The 27,704-nt window shown below is 42.3% G+C and overlaps 3 protein-coding genes across 8 annotated transcripts; 1 reads left to right on the plus strand and 2 right to left on the minus strand.

Moving 5' to 3' along the window:
- Positions 1-248: 248 nt before the first annotated feature.
- LOC138629692 (voltage-dependent calcium channel gamma-4 subunit-like) lies at positions 249-17,374 on the minus strand. Of its 3 annotated transcripts, none has more exons than XM_069713574.1 (5): positions 17,311-17,374; positions 13,917-14,244; positions 5,370-5,453; positions 3,522-3,662; positions 249-3,079 (listed from the first exon to the last, which is right to left on the minus strand). In XM_069713574.1, exons 2-5 carry the CDS (start codon positions 14,131-14,133, stop codon positions 2,553-2,555), a joined length of 969 nt encoding a protein of 322 aa, XP_069569675.1. In that variant the 5' UTR covers positions 14,134-14,244; positions 17,311-17,374; the 3' UTR covers positions 249-2,552. The 3 variants fall into 3 exon arrangements, with proteins under 3 accessions (XP_069569675.1, XP_069569673.1, XP_069569674.1); XM_069713572.1 differs by lacking the exon at positions 17,311-17,374 and adding an exon at positions 14,463-14,542; XM_069713573.1 differs by lacking the exon at positions 17,311-17,374 and adding an exon at positions 14,455-14,542.
- On the plus strand, positions 16,643-23,188 carry zbedx (zinc finger BED-type containing X). 3 transcript variants are annotated; one of them, XR_011311567.1, is made up of 3 exons: positions 16,643-17,041; positions 17,343-20,279; positions 20,998-23,188. XR_011311567.1 is itself a non-coding variant. In XM_069713569.1 (2 exons), exons 1-2 carry the CDS (start codon positions 16,838-16,840, stop codon positions 19,053-19,055), a joined length of 1,917 nt encoding a protein of 638 aa, XP_069569670.1. In that variant the 5' UTR covers positions 16,643-16,837; the 3' UTR covers positions 19,056-20,652. The 3 variants fall into 3 exon arrangements, 1 of the variants encoding a protein (XP_069569670.1); XR_011311566.1 differs by having other exon boundaries at positions 17,343-20,243; XM_069713569.1 differs by lacking the exon at positions 20,998-23,188 and having other exon boundaries at positions 17,343-20,652.
- On the minus strand, positions 21,881-26,160 carry aimp2 (aminoacyl tRNA synthetase complex interacting multifunctional protein 2). Of its 2 annotated transcripts, none has more exons than XM_069713571.1 (4): positions 26,010-26,160; positions 24,365-24,586; positions 23,816-24,050; positions 21,881-22,719 (listed from the first exon to the last, which is right to left on the minus strand). In XM_069713571.1, the coding sequence occupies exons 1-4, from the start codon at positions 26,022-26,024 to the stop codon at positions 22,331-22,333; spliced, it is 861 nt and encodes a 286-aa protein (XP_069569672.1). In that variant the 5' UTR covers positions 26,025-26,160; the 3' UTR covers positions 21,881-22,330. The 2 variants fall into 2 exon arrangements, with proteins under 2 accessions (XP_069569672.1, XP_069569671.1); XM_069713570.1 differs by having other exon boundaries at positions 25,896-26,160.
- Positions 26,161-27,704: the final 1,544 nt, after the last annotated feature.

Here is a 27,704-nt window from a genome sequence, read left to right on the forward strand (position 1 = left end):
GTCAATCACAATTGCTTTAACTAAGTCAGTTATATAAATGAAAACGGAACTTATTATTTTACATCTGAGCCTGCACCAACTTGCTAAAGTAAGATGCTAAATATTATAATATCAGCTGCATTAACATGTTAGAGTTACCATTGTGGACAAGTTAGCGTGTTGTCGTTAGTATTTAACTTAGCTGCTAGCACGTTAAGGATTTCAGTCTTTTTTTTTTTTAAGAAATCACCACTATAGCACAAACAATATAACCCTGATTTTGTTTATTTGTCTACATACAATATGTTTGGGATGGTACCTAAAATGTGATAAAGAGAAAAACAGTGTAAGTAAATTCAGATTAAATAAAAATGCTTTTTCAATTGAAACAATAAAAGCAGGACTTACAGAAGATCATAAATAAAACAAAGGCACTGCAAAAACCTTTACAATGATATTTCAGTAAGTTTGGTCTTGAAAGTAAAGCAGGAGAAGAGTGTTTTTTTTTGTTACAATAACAATTCCTCAGTTACTTTCTGTTTTGATCTATTTCTTAAATTCCCCTCCGAATATCAAACTCAAATGTTTATTTCTGGACGGAAAAAGAGAATGTGCTTATATCTATAGTAAGCTATAAATCAATATGAGCATACACAGTAAGTACAGCTGCCGCATACACACGGAATAAAAAACATAGCTCGTCTCACTTTTCTGACTGGAAAACAGCAAAAACCAGTGTGTGTTAGTCTGAATATAAAAAGATAAATTGAATCACATCACTTTTGCCAGATTTCTTTAGGCATTATTGAGACATTGTTCGGTAAAATAATGCTTTGAATCCCGTCTTCATGTCTGTGCACATTCAGTGGTTTTTTTTAATTGTACTTTTATATACAACTTTACGGCTTTACATTACAAACTGATTTTTTTTTTCCACACTGTGATATAAAAGTGAAGGATCCACACTCAGAACAGATCATACTGATGGCTTTTTTTTTTTCTTTTTTTTTTTTTACAAGTGCTCAGCTGGATGGATGAATTGTTATTTCAAATGGATATCAGACGCACTAAATACAATCAAATACTATTCTGTGGTTCACTGAGCTCACCTCTAAAGAGACCCACCTCAGTGGTCCTATGGGCAACCTCAAGCAAACACTCACAGCATTTACTAAATATGATTATGGCATTTGTTTTTTTCTAATATAATTTTCACCAGACTTATCTTTATCACTGGTCCTATCACTGCTGAAAAGCAAGGAGAGGACCTCAAAAGCCTCTCAACCTGCCACAGCAACACTGTACTCTATTTCCTGAGAGACCTAAAAGAAAGAGCAGTGATGGACATTCAGGGCCACAGTCGACACACACGGACACACGTCTTGTTTTTAGAGCCGAATCCTTCAGAGACGCAGTTCCACACAGCTCCCTCTTCTTCTGTCTGCAGTCTCTGTTTGACATGGGAGAGGCGGTTAAAAGGCTGTCAGATGGACTCACAGACATGCGTCCTCCGTGTGGCTCTGATCCTTATCCATTAAACACTCGATGCCGACACTCCATTCAGAGCAGAAGGAAGTCCTGACCTGTGCCATTTTCAAAGCTCTGGGCACCCTTCTTTTTTCTTCTTTTTTTTTTGTCAGCTGCTCTTCTCTTGTGACAGGCACATACACAATGTCACATCTATCAGGGGGTGTGATGGAAGGATGGTAGACTGATATGGAAGTGAATAAAAAGAGACCACGGAATAGACAAAAGTGACATTTTGTTCCACTGATAAATGTCAAAGAAGAATAGGATTAAGGAAGAAACAGCAAGGGAGACAGACCTTTCATATTGTTTGGAGGATTGGATGATTGACCTATACAGTCTGCAAAAATACTAAACATTCAACACATTATATCTCAGCAAATCAACAGTTTTGTGAAGACTCCTAACCACACATTTATGAAAAAAAGATGCGTTATAAAGACTTATATAATTTATGTTTGTTTAAAAGGCTATTTGAAAGGGCAGCGCTGAAACAGAGACTGTTATCCCTTCCAAACCTGTCATGAGAGTATAAGGCAAAACCAAATGAGAACAGTACAACTTCAGAGAGAAGTCCACACTTTAACGTCACACACAAATGGAACACTTTCAAGTTGAATAGTACATCTCATTTAGCACCTTGTTATATAATTTACAGGTAGAATACTGCTGATTGGCACACGTCAACACTTCACCCTCGACTTTACCCATAATGACCACGACACAAACAAGAGTTGTGATCAACACACTGCTCGTTTAAGCATTTCGGCACGGTTGAAAGATAACACTACTTTTGGATTGGCTACAGCACAGACAACAGTAACTCTATTCTGCTTTGATGATCTCTAAAAGCAGATCATCATTTCAGGTTCTGTTCATTGGCTTATCGTCTGTCCAGCTGAATGTCCTTGTATTTCCTTTTGGTCTTTTCAAAATGGACAGTTTCTCTCAGATGACAGGCTGTCACACGTATTGAGGCTGCCACAGGTCAGCCCGCTGATTTCACATTGTTTCCTGTTCATCCAGGTGAACCTTGAGCTCAGCATTCACACTGGCGTGGTCCTGCGATTCACCCCATCCTTTAAATCGTTGGGGAAACAGTTATGGACCTGGAGGAAATCGGCAGCTGCCTCGTGTTCAGGGCTGTACGTGTGCTCCGTCACGCTGTCCCTTGCCAGGGCGTACATGGACAGCTCATCCAAGGGCCCACCGGAAGAAGGCGCCCGCTTCAGACCAACCACCGGCGAGTTCTCCCGGGACGCCTCTGTAGAGTGAGAACTAGCGCGCGATGTCCGCCGGCGGTAGCGGAAGCTCGGAATCCTCGAGTACGGAGAGGAGGAAGAGAGCGAGCGGATGAACTCGCGACGCGCCTTCCAGCGGACCTCCTTGTTTCTCTCGATGTAGATGTTGATGGCGAGGACGGCCACAGTTTCGGCTACAATGAAGGACAGGGCGCCAAAGTAGAAAGACCAGCCGTAGGAATAAGTGTACTTCTTGTCATCGTCACGTTTATCACTGGGGTCTCCTGCATTGCTGGAGATGTAGACGATGATGCCAATTATGTTGCTCAGGCCTGGTAAACAAGGAACAGACGAGAGAATGAGACACAGAAACAAGGTGGAGAATGTGGAAAAAGAGAGGGCATATGATGAAGTGAAAGAGGATCAAATTATGTAAACAAACAAGGAGAAGGGAAAAGTGAGAAGGAAGAGCCAACAAAGATCAATCATCCATGACTTTAGAGGTAACAATGATGAACACACGCTGAGTAAAGTTGTTAATCAGCCAATGATTACAGGTCTCTCATCACTACTGAGGCCCTTAATGACACACTGTCTGTCTTCATCACTTGTGTGTGATGAATGGAGATCCTGACCTCCCTTACTGGAGATTGAAGTTCGTCTTTATGATTGCACCATTGATGAGGTACAATCTCCCCCCCCCTCCCCCCCGGGCCATGCATGATTGCTCCTTGCCGGGAGCACGGCTGACAGCGAGTGTTTCTTACAGCTCACCTGCAGCGACGAAGAGAATGCCGGCGCTGAGGAAGACATTGTTTGTCTTGTTGTAGACTCGGCCCACCCCGACGCACAGCCCGCCGAGCATCAGCAGGATGGTACTGAGGATGGGGAACACGCTGGAGGCACGAACTATACCTGCAGACACAGCGGAGGGAGGACTCGCTGTAAATGACTTCAGCATAATACGAATAGTTCTAAAGACTGGGTAGCAGGGCCACGTCAAAGATTTTTATTTTTATTTTGCTTTTGAGGAAAAATTACATAATTTTGAGAATAAAACTGACATTTCGAGAATAACGTGGAAATACAATTTTGAGAATTAAGTCAATATGTTGATGTTGAATGTTAAACATTTCAAATTTATTCTTTTTTTTTTACTTTATTCTCAAAATTTTTGCTTTTTTCACAAAAGCAAAACAAAAAAAATCTCATCTCTTCTAATTTCTTTCTTTAAGGTTGCCCTAGTACACCGTGGTAGAAACATATACAGTATTTAATTATATAATAGATTTCAGTTTGAACAAAACTTTTTCTAAAAATGAAATTTAAAAAAAGTCATTAACCTTTTCGAGCCCTTGTCTAACCAGTATCTCCTCTTTCCCTCCTCTTCTTTCATCTGTTTTTGAGAACCCCATTATCATTTATACTGTCCTGACAAAGCTTTGGTAATCAGCTTTGAGTTGCAACAAGAGCTCGAGATGACACTCACCACCCCGAGAGTGAATCACTGTGCCATTTTACAAGTTTCCAAAGATGGATGAGCTCATTCAACTCTAATGTCTTTCATAAAGCACCTCATTTCATTTAGTCGGGCTAATGGACTGAGCTTGGACTTTGTCCAAAGTCTGATAAGTCTTCTTTGTTCTCTGCATATTAGGTATGAGTCAGCTGTGCTTTAAAGGTCCTCTGCTGATGAATGTGACGAATGATGATGATAAATATTCATTGCATGTCAAGCCAATCAAACCTTATGTGTAAGCCTGGTAATTTTTCAACCAGTTTTCAGTGACAATACCTTAATTTTTAAATGGAGAAGGCTGGTTTGGACTAGCTGAAACAATGATTTTATACAGCTGAATGCTTTTTGAGTGTTCGCGAAAGGTGAAATTTTGTCTTTCATATTTTCTATTATATAAAAATATAAAATAAGAACTCGGGGGAGGGGGAGGGGGGCAAAAAGCTGCTATTGCTTCACCTGAAACACTCAAAATAATTACGAAATAAATAAAACAAAAAAAGTGTGCGTGTTTGTGCTGCAAATGGTATGCAAAGTATTTAGACATTGCTTCCTTTATGTTGAAAAGCATAGGGTCAAGTTACAGTATCTTTTGGGAGGGTGAAGCTAACTGATAAGCAAAGAATAGCATGCTTTAATGAAGAGAACCAATCAAAATGTATACAAATTAAACATTACATAATGAACTTTACCTTGTAGTCGGGTTTGACGAAGATACCCTTAATTTCCTTAACTGCTTTAAAACAATTAGCATAACTAGTGGCTCAATAATTATTAGAAATAACAATGTCAGATACCTAAACAGATACAAATAGAAAATACATTGTTGAAAATATCATGTGGTGGGGTTGTTGTTTGATGATGCTTGTAATTCAACCCTGAACATATTCTAAACCCGTCTCACTGAATGCTGTCACATTTACTCCTTGCCTTTGTTTTGCGTTTTATATCAGCCTCGGTACAAAAGAGTATTGTCTGTGTGGAGACTGCTCTCATTATCCAATAGTATGACGCTGAAGGTTTGTGGACTTCCGGTTTGCTCTTAACAATAAAGGACTGACAGCTTTAACAATGCCACATGAAAAGGACGAGTGGGGATCACTTACGGAGCAGGTACTCCGAGCTGTCTGTGTCGTAGTCGTTGTCATCAGGGAAATGGTTGATTCTGTAGCAGCTGCCTTGATTGATGCCTGCAGGACAAAGACCACCAGAGTGAGTCTCCATATATATGATGATTTATAGTCCACTGTACACATCAAGAGGCTATTCAGGTTACCCAACTGATGTGAATTCATCTCTATTTGGTTTGAGCAGTCTGAAGGATGTGTGGGTGCTGGAGTCAGTGGTTTGGTAAACTGTGTCCACCAGAGTAAGACGCTCCTGTGCTCCGATCTCAGATATAGAAGAGGATGAAGTGGGAGGTCAGATGACCTGAGGTTATTTTTCATGTTTTAACAGTGCTGCTTCTCGGTAAAGAAGGAGCAGCAGGATGTAAAAGGGAGACTACAGCCTTTCCTTGTCTTCCGTTAAGGTTTATTTGGTCAACTGTCAGGAAAGGGTTGTTTGTTTAACACTGATAAAAGACCTCGTAGCTTGTTTTTAGAGGCTTGGTAAATCTTTTTTCTAAAACCATTGTTTTCCCTGAGTAAACCTTCTTAAATTTCACTGGTTAGTTTAAACTAGATACATAGCATGCAAAAGCATATTTCCCTGAATTACCTTAATACACTGTTTGGTTTTCACTTTCCCCCCCACTGATGAGACTTTCACCTTTGACATAAAATAATGTTGAGAGCTCACTGAGAATCGTGGAAAGATCACAGTTCAGTGCACACATATTTGACAAGGAAAGTTAGTGGGATTATACGGTGGTGTGATTAAGATTGCATTGCCTATAGGGACTTGATGGGCTGTGGTGCGTGACCAATTCCAGCTCAGGTGAATGGTTGAATGCCACAAGGAATAAGAAGTCTATTTGAACAACAAAAGGCTGTTTGGTGGAAGTTTTTAACGCCAAGGTGAGAGAGAGCGAAAGCGAGAGCGAGGGAGTGAAAGAGAGGTAGGTTAATGCTCAGAGAAGCCCGTAGCTGTAGTTGAGAAGGAGTATAACATGATACTTACTGATAGCACTTTGTAGTTTGGCTTTCTTGAAGAAATTGTATTTTCTTGATTTCTGTTGTTCTGGGTTGTGTACCCTCATGGTTGAAATGCACTTATTGTAAGTCGCTTTGGATAAAAGCGTCAGCTAAATGAAATGTAATAAAACAACACCCTGTCCAGACAAAGAGGGGTTAGCATTGGGGTTAATGGATGTGCTCAGTGCAGTTGTGGTAAGCTCTTTGACTCATTTACCACTGAAGCTGTGAATACCCCTCAATACACAGTATCCAAGATATTAAAGGTGGGCTGTGCTCTGGCCTGATTTGCATATTTGTACATGAGACTATCTACAGTTTGTGCAATGTGTGTATATGTGTGGATTTTAGCATTTGTGTACATCCCGTTGACCATTTGAAAAGCCCTGCCACTTTTAGTTACTATTGTTACACCTGTCAATCCTTCTGCTACACGGCGTTTAAAGTGACAATGGTGTCACATTTACCTCTCTTTAGATTTACCAGTCTTACTCAGGTATAAAGAAATGGGTCGCTGAATTCACATGAAGGTAGAAAAAAGAAGATTTTAATTTCTTGCCAGATTTTAACAGCTGTATCTTTCTATGTATCAACATTAGCTCCATCAGTTGCTTTAAAATAGCATATCGCTGACTTATTCAATATTTCAAGTGAAGGGTGCGTGCAGGCTATGCTTTTCATGGCTATCCATAGAAATAAGAAAACAGCGCTGTTCTTGTATTGCACTGTAGAACTAGTTAGTCATTGTAGGGAAAATGTAGGATCAGACATTTATTACGTCTCCGTGCCAACGACAGCAGTAGCCGGAGGTTTTTTAGGTCTGTCCCATTCTCGTGATATCTCAGGAGCACCTCCAGGGAATTTCTTCAAATGTGGCACAAACGTTTACTTGGATTCACGGATGAGCTGATTATATTTCGGTGGCCAAAGGTCAAAGGTCATTGCGACCTCACAAAACACGTTTGCACTTAAGAATTCAGACGCTAATTATGACGAACTTCACACACTTCTTAAATAGGATCAATTCTAATGGTATTCTAATAAAACTCCGTTGGGCTGCTTTGCTTCCCTACATGTTTTAAAACAGTGGATTTTCACATGGTGGATTTCCTACTATGAAAGTGGCTCGTGTTGAAATAACTTGAAACCCCACAAATGAGTTTAGTTTCAACAATAGTACTTTGTGAATACTGTAAATAGCCAGATGTGCTAACAAATGCAGTATAAACTTTTCCTTCCTCTGTCGCACTTGTGTATTTTGGTTTTGGACAGGCTAAAAAGAACACTCAATCCCAACTCCTTAAAAGCTGTGTATCACTTTTACCTGCCCAACACTTCAAAATCAAAGTTTCATATAATTTACAGTTTCTTTGCTATGAATTGTACAATTGCTGTTTGGGGAGGAGAGTTAGAGAATTGTCAATTGGATGAGCCTAAGCTTTGTCTGTCTCTGAAAGCAATAAAGACCCAGACCAAAAATACAGTCACTTTTCAGCTCTAATGGTCTAACAGGCAGAAGAAATTAGAGCTGACCGATTGTATAAACGTCAACCTTCCCATTAACAAAATGCAGACAGATACCGGTCAACTCCATTTCTCAGGTGCCCAAAGGTGAGCGACACAACCATCATTGTCTGTGGCACAGCTTTTAAGGGCACTGCTCGCTTCCATTAACTGGGTCTGCTGCTTAATAAGGGACATCAAATTAATTCGTGTCAAATCAGTCGGTGGAAATGGAGCACAAGTTTCTGTGTCTAGTCACTGATGGAAAAAAAATGGCTTTGGACTATTTTAAGCAGGGATGTGAGACTTCTGGCTCACATGGCTAGATAACAAAAATACAGACACCTTTTCTGTTCTGTTAATTGTGGTGTAAACACCGAATCCTGTCAGCGGCAGAGCTTGTTGCAGGTTTTACGTGTGCATTTGTGTGTGTGCATGTGTGTGTGTGTGTGTGTCTGCGTCTCCTCCATTAAACTGAGCTGGTTTTACACGTTTTAAAAACTGCACAGAAAACACACAGTGAACCCAAAACATTACTATTAATTATGACAAAATATTTTCCATCCTCAGTCCAACCATACTCAAGCCTTTCTGATGCCTCTGTTTTGTCTGTGTGTGTGTGTGTGTGTGTGTGTGTGTGTGTGTGTGTGTGTGTGTGTGTGTGTGTGTGTGTGTGTGTGTGTGTGTGTGTGTGTGTGTGTGTGTGTGTGTGTGTGTGTGTGTGTGTGTGTGTGTGTGTGTGTGTGTGTGTGTGTTTGTGCGCAGGCTGTGAGATGGACCCTCTATAAAATGAAATACAGTCTGAATAACCTACTGACTCGCTGGTAGGGAAAGTGGAGGGAGAAAGCGGAGATTAAACAAGGGAAGAAGGTGCAAGGAAATGAAACAATAAAAGCAAAGAAAGCAGAGGAATGATGGGAACAGGGGAAAAAAAGATATGAGGCCACATTAAAGGGGAGACAGTAAGCAGAGGAGGGCAGCGAACCAGCAAGAGGGAAAGCTGGAAGGGTAGAGAGAGCATTAAAGAGCAAAACGAGTATCTTGATGCAATAAAGGGCAGCTGCACAATCTGTGTAAGGTGTCGGTGACAAACAAGAAAGTGCTTATCAATAAATTAGAGGGAATTCATCTTACACTGTCAACGCATTACATGGGGAATAATGGGTTACCTGGACCTGACTGGAGTTGCAAAGCCCCATGCTGAGCATCTCTTCCTTTTCTCCATGGCAACCCCTGCTAGTCTTTAATAAGACCATTTACATAAACAATCTCCAAGGAGGCTTTTGACATTTTCATTGTATTTTGATACGCGTTGAATAAGAGATGGCACTTCCCTGGCACGCCCACTTCCACTTCACAGATCTGTCACCACTTAAGAGTACATGATAGTGAACACAAACGGACACGTGCACATGTGTACACACAAACATGTGTGCACATACATACACTGCATTGGAACCAGCTGTCACAGTTTTAGAGCTGCCGGCAACATCGTCATTATTTTGAATTAAAGTAGCTCAGCCAATAAGAGAGCAGCCTCAGAGGAGAACACCAACAGCATTCTCATTAAGCAACCACTCGCTCACTCTGGTGTCTCTATGGGTACAGTATGTCATGGCAATAAGTCCAATGCGACAAATGCCCTCACTTCCTCATTTTCACACCTTAATAGCTCAGCAAATAGATTGATGAGTAAACCAATCAAAAGTGACAATACTATAACATTAGAACTGCATAGCCTCCAGTGAGTGATATACTTCCGGGAATGCCACACATAACAGGTCTACAACAAACAGGAGCTGCAGCACGCTGCTCTGGTCTTTTACTTTTATCCTTGTTTCTTTTAGATATGCGATGGAAAGTGTGAACACTGACGAGTGAGAGCACCCTCAAGTTTACGGCAGGTGGGATGATTAGGTTTTTATAAAGCTGCGAGCAGACAGAGCACTGTAACTGTGGCTCGATATCAAATGCAGACGCGCACACGCAACTCACACAGACTCAGCGCTGCATACATTTATTACTTTGGAAGCAGGGAATGCCAGGACAGAATATAAAAGCATCTGTGTAATCAAACAAGCCCCTCCAATATATATTTTTTTATTCAGTCCAAGTGAGTATGAAAGAAAAGCAATTTGGCAAAGATATCAGTGATTCAGTGTTTATATGACTGACAGTTGGTTAATTAAATTGTCACCAGGCTGCAATTTCTTCAAACACAGCTCGGCCTGGGTTCGTGTGTGCATGTGTACCCAAGTTGTTGGAAGCAAACTGAGATCTATTGCCGCATGTAGTCTCCCATGAAGGCTGTTATGCATTGTCACTTACTTAGAAATTTACATATGTAATGGTTTCTCAACTTGATGCTTATAAGTGTTTAAATGTGGATTATAATAAATGATCTTTAGCATTTTATATCAAAGGTGTTTTGAAGTATGTGATTGAAACCTGAAATTTTCTTAAAAAAGTGACAAGTTCAAGTGTCACTCAAAGTATTATGGATAAAAATACATTCTCGTAATTTATTATTTACAATCTAATTCTGTTACGTTCAAGTGTTATTGTGTGTATCATAACATTTCTATGACGTGAATTCAACTTGTTATTATGATTAAGACTTCTATCCTTTATCCCTCTCTTTACTTTTTTTTTGTAATAATCAGGTCCCAAACAACATTGAATTTTTAAAGCTTTCTGGCAATTGCAGAGCCAGTAGAGTCCCAGGATATACAGTGGAATAAATCTTTATATTAGATTTGAAGAAAACTGCCAGTTTCCTTGTCTATATTAAGTTGTGTTGGCCATGACCTCAACAGTGAAACAAGTTACGTTTGGACAAGTAAAGGAAAACTTTGACATTTGAGAAATAGACTTGTTTGCTCTCTTTCCAAGAGTTAGATGTGAAAATTGTTGCCACTCTCACATCTTCTGTACCAAGCGGAAACTTACCCTGACATCACCCATTGGTTTGTGGACATTTTGAACACTCAAGTTCGGCATTTTGGCCATCGCCATCTTCGTTTTTTGGCGCTAGAAGTGACCAGGGAGCAAGGGAGGGATGAGGGGTGGATCTGACTCGATCTGACTGAGACCTCAAAGACACTACGCCCCGCCCACCTGTGGATCATGTAATTACCACAGAAAAGCTTCTGGCATGGTCACATTATTCCATCAAAATAAAATTACTTTACCAGCAACAGATTTGACAATTTCATTCTTTACATAGATGGGCAATCGGAGAGCAGAGACCTCAGCCAACGCTGCTTGCTGTATTTCCTTTGAGCCAGTACATGTATCCCAGAGGATTACTGGTGCTCCTGAATGTGGACTGTGATATGAAGTCATCGTATTTAGAATAGCAAAGGCTGTGATGTAGAAAACAATGATAAGAGTGGATGAGTTAAATGGAGAGAAAAAAAGAGAGAGTAGACATCATGTGGAGGAGAGGAGGAAGGAGTGGCCGGGGTTGGAAGTTGGTGCCTGCTGGCTAATTAGTGCCCCTGCACGGCTTCTCAGTTGTTATATTTTAATTACATACTTGTGGAGCATAGGGAGAATGGCAAAGTGACCCTCATGCCACCTCGTTACAAACACACACATCCACTGACCCCGAGAAAAACAGCTGCCCCCATGCACTCACACCAATCCACCACCAGCTGGGACATTACTGCAAATATGTATCTGCTAATTGGATCGTTTATGAGATTATTTCTCATTCTCAAAGCTGGCTTCATTTATTGGAATCGCACATAATACCTCTGATGCTTTGCCGATTCTCACGCAAATTAGGTGCACTCAATGCACTTGTGGGTGCTACCCTGGCCTCATGATATTCATGTTGGAAAACAACCACTACAGAAAAAAAAAAAAAAAAAAAAACAGCTGTTGTGAAATGCAAAGGACTGAATGGAGTGAATAAATAAGGGAAGTGCTGACCTCACGCTAAAGAAGCCTGGTTTGATATTTTCCTGCCTGCTCCTTCACTGTCATTTGGGAGCTGATGCTCGAGCAAGGTGCATAGAAACACTAAACACATTCATTATTGGGTCTTGGGAAGAGAGAAGGGGCCGAAGAGGACTGAACGGTTGCTATGTGTGTTACAGGAATGTGATGTGGCTGAGAGGTTGTCATGTTGTCGCTGAAATCTGTTCAGCAAAACATGATGATGCTTTCCCCAAGCTGTGATACACACCGAGCCGTCCCCGTCAACAACCCATTGTGTTTGTCATTATGACCAGAGGGTGTGTGTGTGTGTGTGTGTGTGTGTGTGTGTGTGTGTGTGTGTGTGTGTGTGTGTGTGTGTGTGTGTGTGTGTGTGTGTGTGTGTGTGTGTGTGTGTGTGTGTGTGTATGTGTGTGTGTGGAGGGGGGTGTGAGTCTTCCTCTCTTGTCTTCCCCTCTACACTTATTAGTCTCCATGACAACATAGCCATCGTGCAGCAGCCTGTAGTTTTAGACAGAGGCACAGAAGTGAAACTATCTCTTTATGACACACCAAGATGTTCTTCACATCTGTCCAAAGTGTCCACCTTCACAACAGGACTAGCCTAAAGCAGTGTGATCACTCACAACGACAATCTGAAAACACTAGATCACTAACTCACAGAATAAACAGCAAACATGGGAAAACATCTGATCCAACACAAATGCATTTTGCAAGGGAAATTAAGGTGTTACATTCAGTGTTAAATTACAATTGTACTTTTAGGAGGGCAAAACCTTCAGCTGCTTTGGATGGAGAAGAACCAAAACAACATCACCTAAACAGATTCAGATACCTTTCCATGACAAATAAAGTGCAAATACATGTCTTGTCATTAATAAAATAACTTCTTGTCTCTAAAAAAAAAAAAGCCAATATAGTCAAAGGAAAATGTGAAAAAAAAAAATTATAGACTCTGTACATATTGCATTAAATAAAGCAAAATATGGGAATATGTTGTATCTCTATATAAGCAGTGCATCTAAAGAAACATTTGGCCCAGTCATTTTGTATTTGAAAAAAGCCTCACAACCAATTCAAATAAGTAAGATATCCGAGTTGATATTTTGTCTCCTTATTTTGACTTGTATGTTTATCTATTTAAACCCGTTTCCGTCAATCTCCGCGTCATGACAGACGCTTGTGAACAAATTCATCCAATCTCATCGACTCTCATTGATAGCCGAGGCGAGAAGTGAAGGGGTGGTGGGAAGGAAGATTGGTCAATTTGTCTGCCTCTGAAATAAGTCGTCACTACCAGCGCACCTTCTTTTCAAATCCGTAAAATTACACAAAAACCCTTTCCAAAACGCTGGGACTGTGAAGTAGGAAATGTTAACCTGATGCTCTACAATAATAAATATATTTTTTAGATTTTGCTTGGACATGATGTGAACCCAGAGTCATCTATTTTTAAATCACCGGGCATGTTTCCATAGCAATTTCAGGGATGTTGCTAAGCAACAGCATCGGATACAATGAGGACATGAATGAAAGTAGACTTATAGCGCGCACATTTCCTGGCACAGACCGGCTAAAAAAGTGAATGGGCTCAGACGCGCCGGCTTGGCATAGCGTTCTTTTGCGGACTATACAGCTGAATTCATTGTGTGGTCCTATCACTGAACCATGAGGTGTGAACAGTTGGCAGACAGCTTGAGATGAGCGCTCAGTGGGTTTCTTGCCCGTAGATTTGTTACTTTTATCCGTACCTGTGTACATCTCCGTTTCTACCATCTGACCTAAGCTATATATTATATGAAAGTTGTTCCGCTCTTATGATGGATTTTGTTTTTGAGCGCCTATGCTCAGACAGAGACATATGTCATGCGTAAAGGAAGTGTGTCCTTTTGTGCGCTCCAATGACTGTGCGCACTGAGAAACAAAGGACTCCTCGGGAAAAAAAAAAAAAAAAACTTCTATGAAAATGATACGGAGCAGTGCCTTTTGGTCTCACTGTTTCACAGAGAACCGCACATGTTTGCAGGTCCCATTAAACCCACAAAAGTGAGACGAGACTTGGAGCAGGCTTACCTTCGATACAGCAGATCCTCCACAGCCCGGAGTGAGTGAGATCGCCCTTCTTACTTTTGGGCTGGGTCTCGTCTGTGGTGACATTGGTGCTGTTGCAGATGTATGCCCGCGAATAGAGCCAGTAGTCCGTGCCGATGGCGATAGTCATCAGGCTGAAGGCAGCAAAAGCCCCAACAGTGGCCAGCAGCGTTTGAACCCCACGGTCACACCAAGCCATGGCGCTTCATACTAGTCCACACACTCACCGGCCCAACATGCACGCACCAGAGCGCGTCAAGGCGCGGATCCTTTGGTCATACTTGTTGAGGTGCGTCCACTCTCTCTGCTCCTGTGGTAAAAAAAAAATTTAAAAAAGTGAGGCGTGCAGCGACAAAGAGAAATAAAAAAGTAAGGATACTGTCTGAAACGTTCAAATGAAGTTTAAAAGCTATTGGTTGCTGCCGTTAATATGAAAGGACATTAGTTGTGCCCACTCCTAAAGCTCCACACAGATTCGAAGCACGACAGCAACACCGTGCCAAGTCAAAACATTTCAAACCTCCTCACCACGTCATTCCTCTGTTTCTCATCCTTTATCTTGTTCTCAAAACACTTTTCTCTGTTCCTACACAAACTGCGTCTCTGTTAAAAAACCCCATTGCAAACGAGGGCTGCGTCAGCGGCTCTTAAGTGAGACCCCACCCTCATCAAATCTAACCAATGGAGGAGGTGTGCTTTTGAATAAATAAAGGGGGGGGAAAAATCTCAGTGGGTTTACAATTTACAATCAGAACACTTACGCATTTAAAACATGTGGGATGTTTTGCGGAATATTAAGTAGCCAAACAATCTGTGACTTATCTGAGACATTTCAATACTCCCCGCTGAATTCAGAATTTATGAACTCATAGTCAGCTGTCGCTGTCACAGGGGTGAGGTTGGAGGTGTGTGTGTGTGTGTGTGTGTGTGTGTGTGTGTGTGTGTGTGTGTGTGTGTGTGTGTGTGTGTTGGGGGGGCTGGAGGAAGAGAAATAATGAAAGGCTTTGACACATTAGTCAGTCAATGTGATGCACAATCACCAAATAACCAATTTCTCGCGGACCAGACCATTAAAAAGGTAATTAGACGGTCGGCTATAGCGCGTGTTACCACCAAGTACACAGTAAATCATTCAGGGAGTAGGTTTTTAATATTCCCCAAGACTGTCACAAGATAGATTAGATAGATTAGATAGATTAGATAGATTAGATAGATAGATAGATAGATAGATAGATAGATAGATAGATAGATAGATAGATAGATAGATAGATAGATAGATAGATAGATAGATAGATAGATAGATAGATAGATAGATAGACAGACAGATAGAGACACCTGTTGCTCATAGACAGACAGACAGACAGACAGACAGACAGACAGACAGATAGAGACACCTGTTGCTCATTACTAGCAATGATGCAGATGGCATGTGTCAGATTCACCGCAGAGCGCCAGGATACATAATTTGGAATTCAAATTTTGGGAAATAAACAATCACATGGTTAATGAGAAATAAATAAAACATAACCAACCAAATCTTCATCTCTGAGAAACACAGGTTTGTGTGAGTGTGTCTCCCTTGCTTCTGACTTTGATCATGCAGCTGACAAATTGGCTTATTAAACATGCAAATATATATATTTTTTAAAATTCAGCCCATGTGAATGCCAGATTAAGAAATGCTTCATGTGTCTCTGTGCCAGATGGAACATTTTCATAACAGTGGGGAAGCATTTAAGGAGCACGCTTTGGCTGGCTTGAGCTGGCAAGGTGCCTCAGACTTTTAAAAAAAAAAAAGAAAGAAAATAAAACAACTCTTGATGCTACTTCTGTAGAAATCTGGTCAGCAGACTGATTCAGTTACCCCTCCAGATTACCTCATAATTAGAAAAAAATAAATAAAAATGTATTTGTCAAATTAGTGTGAATGTGTCACATTTACAGAAAAAGTTATTTTAACAAACCAAAGCAACAGAGGTCCAATATTTTTGATGCCAGTAAAACTTAGTTTAGTAAAGGTAGAATGTATTGCTCTATCAGTCAGCATTAGTTTTAGTTCGGTTTACCTAATTAATTGACAATTTGGTTTTTTGAAATAATTACTGACATACAAGTTCTACGAAGATAGAAATAGAGTTCATTTCAAAAGTTTAACTATAAAGACAAGATGTTTGATATACTTCACTGTAAAGTCTAGTCTTGTCACGTGAACTGCGTCGCACTTATTCATACTCATAATTGCGATAGGTTCTGTAATTGCATCCGATTTGACAATCCATTCCCTGTTTCAGCTTTTATCTGTTTTCCTTCGCGTGGTTATTTTTCTGTATTTGATGCTCACATGGCCGTTTAATATTTATTTTTTATTATTTTGTTCCCTCTTTATAACAATGTATCAATTGATTAAAAGAGTGTGACACTTTTACTTCTGCTCCCTGAGGGTGGCGCCACCTCGCTGCAACACTGGAGGAAAAGGAAATTCATGTTTTAAAGCGCTGCCATCAGTGAGTGTAAAAACAAGGTGTGGACGGTGACGCCAGACTGAGGGGCGGATGTGTGTGTGTGTGTGTGTGTGTGTGTGTGTGTGTGTGTGTGTGTGTGTGTGTGTGTGTGTGTGTGTGAAGGGGGGGGGAGACGCATGCGCATTGCTTCACTGTGCCCCTTCCGTGTAGTTGCTGCAGCCTGTCAACCATAAACTGTAACGCTGTCAACGCGCACGCGATGAACCAGACGGTGACGACGGAGTCATCTCCTTCTTGATTTTCTGGGCAATGTCTGAACAAAGGCCTGCCCCTTTTTCACGAGGATTTCTTCTACCGCCATCGTTACTTTACATGTAATCACGATTACTAAATCGGATTACGGTACTTTTATAATATTTCGAGACGTCAATAACAGCGGGGATGGCGTCCGAATTGGATGTGGATCAACACGAAACGAGCTGCGAGACCAAATCGGCCATTAGTAGTTGGCGTTATCGCCACCATTTCACGTACAAGGCAGATCAAGGGAAAAATATCATCGTCCAGTGTAATCTGTGTTTGCCGAGAGTCAATCTGCTGTCCACATCGAAAACCTCCACGTCAAACCTAAAGAAGCATTTAGACGTAAGTTGCACACGGCGACATCCCCGGAGTGACTTCCAGCGCACTGTATGTTAATGTTTGAAAAGAGTCAATGAATGAATAGTTCCCCTCGTGATTAATAACGTTACCCCCCCCCCCCCTCGTAGCTGCATGCTGATTACCAAGTCGTGGCGCTGGAGGCTCTTCCCCTGCAACTGGAACAAAACTAAACACGCGTATTTCTCTGCACAAGCGTTTACCCGGACTTTTTCATTGCAGTTGAAGTTTACAAACTGGTGGACATGACTAACGTGAAATCCCTGGTGGTGTTTTTGTTTCTCAGAGAACACACTTGGGCTGCGATGCCAGGCCCGACGTCAAGAAGGGAAGGAAGAGAGATGAGTACAACGGCGAGGAGAGCAGACACTGCCAGCTCAAGAAGCTGAAAGCAGAAATCATCTCCAAGTGCCTGACCCAAGCAAAGATTGACGACCTGATCTTCAGCTTCATTGTGGAAGACTGCCAGTCATTCTACGTGCTGGAGCAGCCCGGCTTCAGGAAGCTGATTGCGGGTCTGACCGAAGGGCTAAAGTCAATGGACAGGGTGACTTTGTTTACTAAGGTGGACCACAGTTTTTCCAGGATGCGGGAGGAGCTGATGGCCAAACTGGGCAACGTCCAGTACGTGTGCACCACGGCAGACATCTGGACAGCCCACAGCAGGAGCTTCTTCGGGATGACCTGCCACTGGATAGACGCCGAGTCCCTGGAGAGGAAATCAGCTGCTCTTGGGTTCGCGCGGCTGCAGGGCCGGATCACGTACGACACCATCGCCGGGCGGATACACGACATCCACGTGGCGTACAACATTGAGAGTAAAGTTCAGACCACCGTCACTGACAATGGCAGCCCCTTTATCAGCGTGTTCAGAGAGTTCGCATTGGACAGCCAGGAAAGCGACGATGACATTGGGCTCTACGAGGACGTGAGCTCCGTTCTGGAGGGTGAGCCGGAACAGGACATGCTCCTGTTTCTGCCCACCGTGCAGCGCTGCGCGTCACACACTCTGGACAAGATCGTCACCGAGGACTTCTGGCAGGCCGTGTCACAGGGGCCCATGTGCCAGCTACATTACAGTGCAATGGCCAAGGTGTTTGCCATATGGAGCAAATGCCACCATCTCCAGGTGGGAATGGACGCCGCCGAGGAGATAGGGAAGATGGCCCTGGTCGTGCCGGCTGTTATACGCTGGAACGTGGAGTACTGTGCCGTGCAGAAGATCGTCTCTCTCAGCGAGCGGGAGCTGACCGAGCTCTGCGCCCGCCTGGAGGTCCCACGCTTGCAGCCCGAGGAAATGGCCTTCCTGAAAGAGTACGTGACTGTGTTCCACCCGCTGGCGTTTGCGCTCGAACTTTTCCAGGCGGAGCAGAAATGTTACCTCGGCCTGGTCATCCCGACTGTGCTCAGTTTGAAGAACAAGTTGAACGAGCAGAAAGACGCGGCAAACTACTTCGGCGATGTCATCAACGCCATCGTGATGGCCATCGACGTGCGGTTCCAGGAGCTGTTCGCCAGCACGGAGGCAAAGATTGCGACGGCGACGACTCCCCAGTTCCGCTTGTGGTGGCTCCCGGCGTCCGAGAGGGAGGACATGTGCTCCGCGCTGGCCACGGAGGCCCCCCAGATGGACCCCTGCACCGTAACCGAGGCGAACACCAGCCGCAATCTGTCCACCATCGAATCTGAGGACGACTTCTTCAGCTACGGGTCTGCGAAGCCGGCCATTCAGATCCAGCAGCGGGGGGTGATGGAGGAGATCCGCAAGTACGTTGAAGGAACTGGGAAGAGCCTCGAGTGCCTGCAGGATTTCCCCCGAGTGAAGCAGCTCTTCCTAAAATACAACACTACCCTGCCGTCCACGGCCCCCGTCCAGCGGCTCTTCAGTCAGAAGGGCAACCTGGTCACCTCACAGAGGAACTTTCTGACGGACGACTACTTTGAACGCATTCAGCTTTTGAGATACAACAGCAGCGTGTGTTCTTTGGTCACCGAGTGAACGCATTGCTGGTGACTCTCTCGCTCTCTCTCTCTCTCTCTCTCTCTCTCTCTAAGCCTTTCAATTGGTTCAGAATAAAACCATAATGTGCGAAAAATCATCACAGGAAAACCCTGAGTAATGTCTCATTCTAGGCACAGATGTGTTTTCTAATATTCCTCCCCCTGCCTGTTTTGATTGGCGTAGCATAATGTCTCCTCTTCCAGAACGGCCTAATGAAAATATCCAATTGACAATCATGGACGATGACATTCGGACTGAATGAACTGACAAAAGGATCTTTCTACCTGTGCAATTGTTGTGATTTGAAGTAGCCACAGGGTTCAACTGTTTTTTGTTTTTGTTTTTTTTTCCAGTTATGCTAGTTGTTTTTTTTACAACAGCTGTCCAGTGAGAATGCTTCTCTGTCTGTACGTTTTTTTTTAAATTATATATATATACATATATACATATATGTGTATATATATATATATAAAGAGAAAAGGAAAGAGCCCTTTTTTGTTTCTGTCTCGCCTATTTGTGTATCCATGAAAACCAATTGGAAGGCAGAAGTAATGAGTTTAGTGACAGGGTGGGATCTGCTGCCTCATTTGCATGCAGCCCCGACTGGGTCGACAGATACTGATTGCTGTTTCAAAGGTGCCTGTTTGTGTGTGAAGGCGATACAGAGCATGCAAACGGGAAAATTCCAGAGCAGCAGAGTCCCAAGTGTATTCCCTGCCATGTGCCCAGATGTCAGCTAAGAGGTTTTGTCTCGTCAGACAGCTGCCTGGAGACCAACAGGAGGCTGTCAGAGAATATATATATATATATACACACACACACACACACACACACACACTCACTCACTCACTCACACACTCTGTCTGGACCCGAGCTGTCGAAAAACATGACACTTGTGAAAATGCAAAACCAACCCAGAGAGCATGAACAGCCCTGGGATTCGCCTTTTCTTCTTTTTACCATTATTACATGTATGTATATATATATATATATATATGTATGCTGGTTATGGGACTTTCTGCAGGTTGCCTTCAATCCCTCAATCTTCTCAAAGGATGACACAGATGTATAACACTCCCCAGCTGTGGACTGCTGTGACACTCCTCAGATCCACAAACTATTCTTGTGACAGCGAATTGGGATTCTATTCAACCGCACGTCAGCTGATAAGAAGAAAAACACACGGTGAGCAACTGATTGCGGAGAAAGAACACACTGAAGGTGCGTAGGGAGAGGACTGCTGCAGTTTAAAAGAACTGTCACCTTACAAGAAAATACAGTAGAATACAGAAAGGCAGGTTCAGGGAGTAAAAAAAAAAAAAAAAGATCTAATTACAAAGAAAAGGGGAACTGCAATTTTGATAGAAAGACCCACTATGATGCGTGATTATGCTTTTTAAATAGGTCACTAACTGCTGGATGCCTAAAACGTGTTTTGAATTTAAAGTGCGACATTCAATGATTGCATTGGTCCATATTAATTAGAACTCCTAGTGTGCTTAAAGTATGCTTTTTTTTCTACAGGATTTGCTCGTTTTTTTAAGTCCTAAAAATGTGTTTCCTGAAGCGATCTTTCTTTAGCTCGGAGGTAAAAAAAAAAAAATGTTGCCGCTCTGAACCAATTCGTTTTCGTTCGATATTTGCAGTTCTTTTTTTTTCTTTTTTTGTCATTTCATGGTTATATAGTAAGTATGGCCATACAGATACAGGATTTTGGGGGCTGTGTTCAAACTAATATTTGAGAGTTTACAGCAAGTAAGTGATAAATCAGTTCATTTTCATTTTCTACACCAATTCCATACCACAAATACAGTTTTCACGAGGTTTCCCTAAAGAAGCAGCGTGGAGGATTTAGTGACATTTAGTGATGAGGTGGCAGTTCGCTCCCGACAGATCACGCCTCACCTCACCTCTCCCTTTCCTCCCCCCTCCGCTGTAGATTCTCTGCCAGACTCGCAAGCAAATGTGAAAGTCCCTCTGGAACCAGCGACGTGGTGCGCCGCGAGGAAGAGGACCGGCTGCCTATGTAGATATGAGGTAACGAAAATGCAACAATTCTTTGTTTGAGGTGATTATAAACTAATGAAAACATTATTATGACTATTTTGGCCCATTTCTGCCAATAGAACCGCCTCAATCCTACACACTGAACCTTGACATTTGACTTTTGCAACAACTGTCACCATGTTCTGGACAGAAGATTTTAACAGTTGAAAAATAAACTCTTTGAGAGGCAAACTGAAGAAGAGTGACACTATTTTTCAAAGATAAATCTTTGGCATCGCTACTGTTTTTACAACTTATCAAATGACACATTTGGCAATATTAAAATCTGTGCAATGAACTAGTACTGGGCTTTAATATGAAAAATGTATGCAAAGCTACAAACTTAAAATCCAGCATTTTCAGTGTAAAGATTCTATTCAAAATGTGACTTATTGGCCCGTAATGACATTCAGTCATATTCCCAAAACCTCCCCGTGTTCATGACACGCTTGCTGGACAGACATGGAAGTCCTGTGGACTAGAGATTGTCCAAAGATGTAAGTTCTTGTGGTTTTTTTGTACCTTACTCCCATCCTCTCACTTCATGCATGGTGAGATGAGCTGCATCTCTGTGTGACTCTGGATCAGGAGCTAAATTAAGATAATGAATCTTAAAAAAAAAAAAAAAAAAAAAAAAAAAAAAAAAGAAATCAATAAATGTCAATCCTGCCACCTATTGGACACAGACGTGCACTTCAGTAAATGCCACTTCTTTGGTTTCCCGAGGTAAAATACTGTTTAAAATGGTTAAAAGGGTCAAATACGACAAACCCGAGTTCAAAGTTTGATTCAAAGTTTTAATGATTTCAGAAAACGAATGGTACAAAGTATTACTTGTTAAAACACTTGGTAATACCCATCACCAGGCATTAACACACACATTTAGAACAGGATCATGTTAGGCACAAAGTGGGTGGAAGGTGAACTGTGTGTTTGTCTAACAACCTCTTGTCAGTGCCTTTGATTTAATCCATCCCCGAGCCTTTGTCCACACAGTCCTCTCATGCTTCCTCCCTTGTAGCTTTAGAATCTCTGTGTTATAGAAAAAGCAGCATGGCGGAGATAAATATTTTTAAGTTATTATAACGGTCAGCCATGTTGCTTCGACGGAGTCTTTGTCAGTTCTGTTACTTACTGCGGCAAGGAGGGAAGCATTGGAGGCTGTTCCAGACATGGCTGGGACAGTTCATTATTCTAATACCCATCTCTCCCTTTGTCAGCCCCAGTCACTGCAGAAGTAGCTTGGCCGGGCTGAAGTGGCCCAGGTTCTCGCAGGACTTAATCCAGCGCTGGACATTCGCTGGAGCGGAAGAGGCCGAGTCGCTCTGCAGCACGCAGCAGTAGCAGGCGACGTCAGCCAGGGAGAACTCCGGTCCGGACAGCCAGGGGTTGCGGCCCAGGGCAGAGTTGAGGGCCCGCAGGACGGCGGCTCGCTCCTTGGCACTGCCCTCTGCCAGCTGGAAGAAAGCCGTGTCCACCCAGCTGTCCACCAGAGTGGCGAGGGCGGGATCGCTGGGGTAGGGAGCCAGCAGCTTGAAGAGGAAGCGCGCCACGTTGGCCTCACCCTCGATGGGACACATGTTCTGGACGCTGAACTTCATCTCCAGTTTAGGAACTGTGGGTAGGGTGGAGAAAGATTTAATCGTGGTTAACAGCAGCCCCTTTACCGGAGCCTGTTAGAAGCAAGAAATGTCACACCGTTATTTCACTTCTCTGTTGTGGTTCAGACACAGAATTCAGGTGGTGACAGAGCCAAATCACCACAATGCCAACTCTTTTTTTATTTATTTTTTTACACAGACCCCTGTCTAAAAATCCCACAGTGGGGCAGCATTATGCCAGCTTTGATTATTTCAGTGTAAAAAAAAGAAAAGCCTTCGTAATAAGGGGGCTTCTTTATGGCATTATTTGTCTAAAAACTGAAAAAGTTGTACTCGTCTTGTCAATATTATTACAAATATTACACGTGAATACAAATCTTCTGTAGCGGCAAAGAATCCCTACAACAAAAATACACTAAATAATACATTGTTTGATAGAAACTGAAAACTTATTAAAGCTGCAGTGCAGAAATTTTGTCTTAACGGCATCACAAACCCGTGAAATGACTCCTTCCACGAACAGGATTTGATCATCAGTTGGATAACATTTAGAAAGTCTGAGGGAGCTGCATGATTGAATTATTTGATTACCATTTAAGTCAGCAAGGTACTAAACTGGAAATTAGCTGGCCAGCAAAGGAACATCACACCGGATTTAAAAAAAATTATTAAACACAAAAAATGATCTAACATGTGGCGACCGGTTTAATCAGCACAGTGGAAACTCATTTGGCTGAGGCTTGAGTGTAACCGTATATTTATATGTAATAGTCCTGCACAACAGCTTTGACTTTTAGTATATTCCTTGTGAAATATACATAATATAATCCACAGTCCATTGTCTTAAAAGGTGATTTAGTCACATTAAAAGGTGACCTTGTTCTTGATAATAAATCTACTACCATCATTCAAAAAAGCTTCACCTCTTAATCACACAGTAAAGTAGCCAAACGCCTACTTAAACTGCTTTATGTCTGATTATAGCTGTTATTATTATTTGCTGCTTGACATGGTGAATGGTATAGTCAGTAGTTATATAATATCCGAAAAACCAATTACCAAAACCACTTGCACACTTTGTGCCTGTGAGGAGTACGGTGTTTGACGTACCATCTTTCCATATGAGAGTGAAGCCCAGCTGGAACATGTGGCGGGCGTAGCTGTCTGCATGTCGTGGACCGAGGCAGGACAGGAGCTGTTGTGGCACGCTGGTGACCGAGGAGTGGACGTGGACGGTGGAGAGCACCCGGTAGCGCTGACACAGCAGACTATGGAGCACCAGCAGGGTCAGCGGTGGCTGTGCCGGGTTGGCATTTATGACGATGTCACGGAGGGCACCGAGATCCTGGTGACATTAAGAAAGTAAGTACGGTATCACCCTTGTCTACTATGACTAGGACATTGCAGCCTGTATTAGCAGGTGGTTATTAACCCACACCCTCATGTCTGCTCCAAGACAAATCCCAATATAAACAGGCCGTGCAAGTTAGACGGGTTTGATCAGGACAAAATAGCAGAGACTGCTCCGAGAATGGAAGGAAAACTACAGCATCTGCTGTCAGTGCATCGCTTATGAGGGAAATAGTGCAGATAAATGCTGCCTTCAGTTCTGCTAATGACGGTGTACAGATGACGCCGGCATTGTTTTCAGTCCCTCACCTTGCCCAGCAGTGCGTCCAGGTCTGTGGTGCCTTTAAAAGTTGTGGCGCTGGAGCTTTGGGGGGAAGAGAGGCTGCTGCTGACCGTCACGTCCAGGTCGGCATCTGGGGTCATCACTGTCTTGGCCAGACCCTCCACGGCTGCTTTCAGCTCGTACAGTTTTCTCATAATCTCATCCTGCCGGGCCTCCAGAGCGTTGACGGCCGGGTCCACCTCGCCGTTCTGGAAAGACAAGAGAGAATCTCTCTTTTGAGTCTGGCTGAAACCACGAATGGAAATTTGAGCACAATTCTGCAGCAGTTTTACAATTCGTGGGAGAGCTAGTGTCTCTACATGAAACTGTTCCTGCACAAAATAACATCGAGGCACGAGTGGAAACTTACTTAAACACATTCCCGGTTTGGAGTTAAACCGCACCTGTGCGCACACAAAAGTACGAGACGGATCAAAGAAAAACCTCTCGTGAAGACATTTTGAGGACCAAACCTTACGTAGAAGTCTGATACCATCAGATGATCATTAGATTGTACAGTCGTATGCAAAGCTTTGGTCAAACCATGGGGGGAAAAACCCCAGGCACGGCGGCAACCTCATCATAATGTCACAGAGCAACATCTCGAAAAGCCGAAGCCGAATTCTGGATACAGATGACGGGCAGGCCATGAATGAATGAATGAATGAATGAATGAAAAGAGCTTGGCTTCACAAAACCATAGCTCAAACTCTTCCCAGACTTTAACATCCCTGCAGGGACTGAAATGTTTTCTTTTCACGTCTAAAATCCCCCCAAAATGTGTACTTCGCCCCCGGTGTGTGTAACAATACACCAATGTTGGAGTGAGTAAAAGTTAAAGTAGCAATACAACACTGTAAGCAATACTCCAAGAAACAATATCACAAAGCAAAATGCACTTGAAGCATCAAGAGTAAATGAACACAGTGCAGACAGATAGTACCTGGAGGGTGTTACGCTGTCATGTATGACGTCATATTGCTGATTCATTAACGCGTAAGTAGTAATTTACCGTCTGAAAATCTGAACATTTATTTGAGTCGTTTCATTTATCTTCATTTGTAACATGGCCATGATGTGAAGTATATAAGTGACATGAAATCAAAAACAACGGCGGGCGACTTGTTTTCCACAGCTGGATCAAAGAGTCTCCCGAGCACAGTCCTGCTTTATCGTGTTATTAATGGCAATGTCAACAAAAGATTGGAGACTGTTTTTTTTTTTTTTTTTTTACTTTATGTCGTTTGATAATCTCGCTGGAACAATGCAGACGTACATTAATTGTTGCATCAGCCACAAGTCAAGATTACTCATCGTTCCCGACGAGCTCAGTTAGCCAGCTGGCCAGCTCGGCTAATAACACGCGAATACGGTCAACGAGTCGAAATGAGCGCGTCTCAATACGTGAAAAGACAAAACAAAACTGCAGGCATCAAGATAGAAGCGGAGTAAAAAAAAAAAAAAAAATGTGTTTTTAAATAAATCCGCCTTGTCGAAATGAAATGAGTTAACAGTTACCTGAAGCGCGTGTTGGGAGCTGCAGCAGTTCCCTCGCTGCGCGTGGACATTTGGTACCTTGTACATGCAGGTTGGCAAGTCAATCTTTACGTCAACCCCGCAGATGGGCTTTACCTGGTACATGGACATAGCGGAGGACAGCGAGTGCACTGTCAAGAGAAAAACAGATTTAAAAAAAACCAAAAAACTTAAATCCAGGACGCAGAAATCGTCCGGGGCTGAATGAATGTTGACGGACAGCAGCAGCAGCCACCGGAGCGCGGAGTTACACAGGAAAGAGGCCTCGGCGACGTCACATCCGGCGAAAGCAACGCGTCAAATTAAAGTGTGGGAAGTAGCTCAGTTCACGTGTTTGGTGTTAAATTACTTTTAATGTCCACAGGACGGGCTAAAAATAATCTAGATTCGTGGTTAGACTTTATGACGCCATGTTTCTTCTCTAATATCCAATCCCATATACACTAGAGGACGCCACGGTATAATGTCTCATCCCGCAATGCAGGAGGTCAGAAGTTAACGGAGGCATGTATGACCTTCACCATTACCAACAAAACCAGAGTGATTGAGGTTGCAAATTCAGTTTTAACTTTAACATTGAGTTACAATTGTTACAAGCTCAAACTAACATTTGTGTGATCATTTGAAGAATAAAGATAAGATAATATCAGGTAAGATGCTGTTTTATTGATTCCCACATGGGAAAATGCACCTGTTGCAGCAGCATAAAATTGGAAGAAAAGAATGAGTAATTGCTTTAGAAAACCCTATGAAATATATACATCGCTCAATCCCTCAGAAACACCTATAAATACACCTATAAATAAATGATACACACATTCAATTCAATTCAATTTTATTTATATAGCGCCAAATCAAAAGGCAGGTTATTTCATGGCACTTAACACATTAAAGTCCTTACAGCAGAACTCTAGAACATTATACAGAGAAACCCAACAATTCAACAATTCCCACATAAGCTAGGAGGGGAAAACTCCTCTTTAAGGGAGAAAACCTCCCTCTTAACAGGAAGAAACCTCTGGTGTTGTGTACAGCAAATACAAAGGAAGCCAGAGCTGCTGTAACAGACTGCACTTCCACTGGACCATTTGATTCAAAATGCCAAGGTCCAGATGAGTGTATAAGTGTGGTTATCTGGATTACATGTTAAGTTTGGAAAACTTTTAAAAACTCCCCCCATATAACTGCAGTCAGTGCTAAGACTATAAATATCTTTCCTAATCCTCCAATTTTCAAATGATCAAACTTTACTTGATCACTACTTTAATCCATGATTTTTCTTTGATGCAAGAGAAAACATTTTGTTTTGGGGTTTTTACATCCTCTTGCTGGGCAACATGCATGTTGTGATGTCACTAAATGAGGTAGAGTCAGAAGTGCAATGCTTCCACCCATAGAGAGCAGTGCTGCAGCAGTTTTCTGTCCCACATTGCACCGCGAGTTGGGATTTAAATGTTAATAAAAGGATTTATTTAATAAAATCAACATGTCTGCAGTGAGTCAAGCATTAGTGGTACTTCAAATGGTGCTGTAAAATTAATTCAGCAGTGGTCTAATATTCTCAAAAAGTAGCAGTTGAGGAAGAGATTGAACTTTTTCACTTTAATGAAGCAGTGTTCCCTAAATGTTTTGGGAATTTATTCCCTTTCTCATGGACATAAAAAAAAACTTGTTAAAGTCTTGTTGTTATTGACGCCACCCAAAGTTTGTATTGACTTTCAAACTATTCAGTCCTAAACCTTTCATATTCATTTATACGCATAATTAAGAGATATGTTTGCAAATGTTGAA

The sequence above is a fragment of the Brachyistius frenatus genome, unplaced genomic scaffold (assembly GCF_029030835.1).
Source record: "Brachyistius frenatus isolate BFR_SWC_R1_liver_20210118 unplaced genomic scaffold, ASM2903083v1 Contig_119, whole genome shotgun sequence".
Lineage (NCBI taxonomy): Eukaryota > Metazoa > Chordata > Actinopteri > Embiotocidae > Brachyistius > Brachyistius frenatus.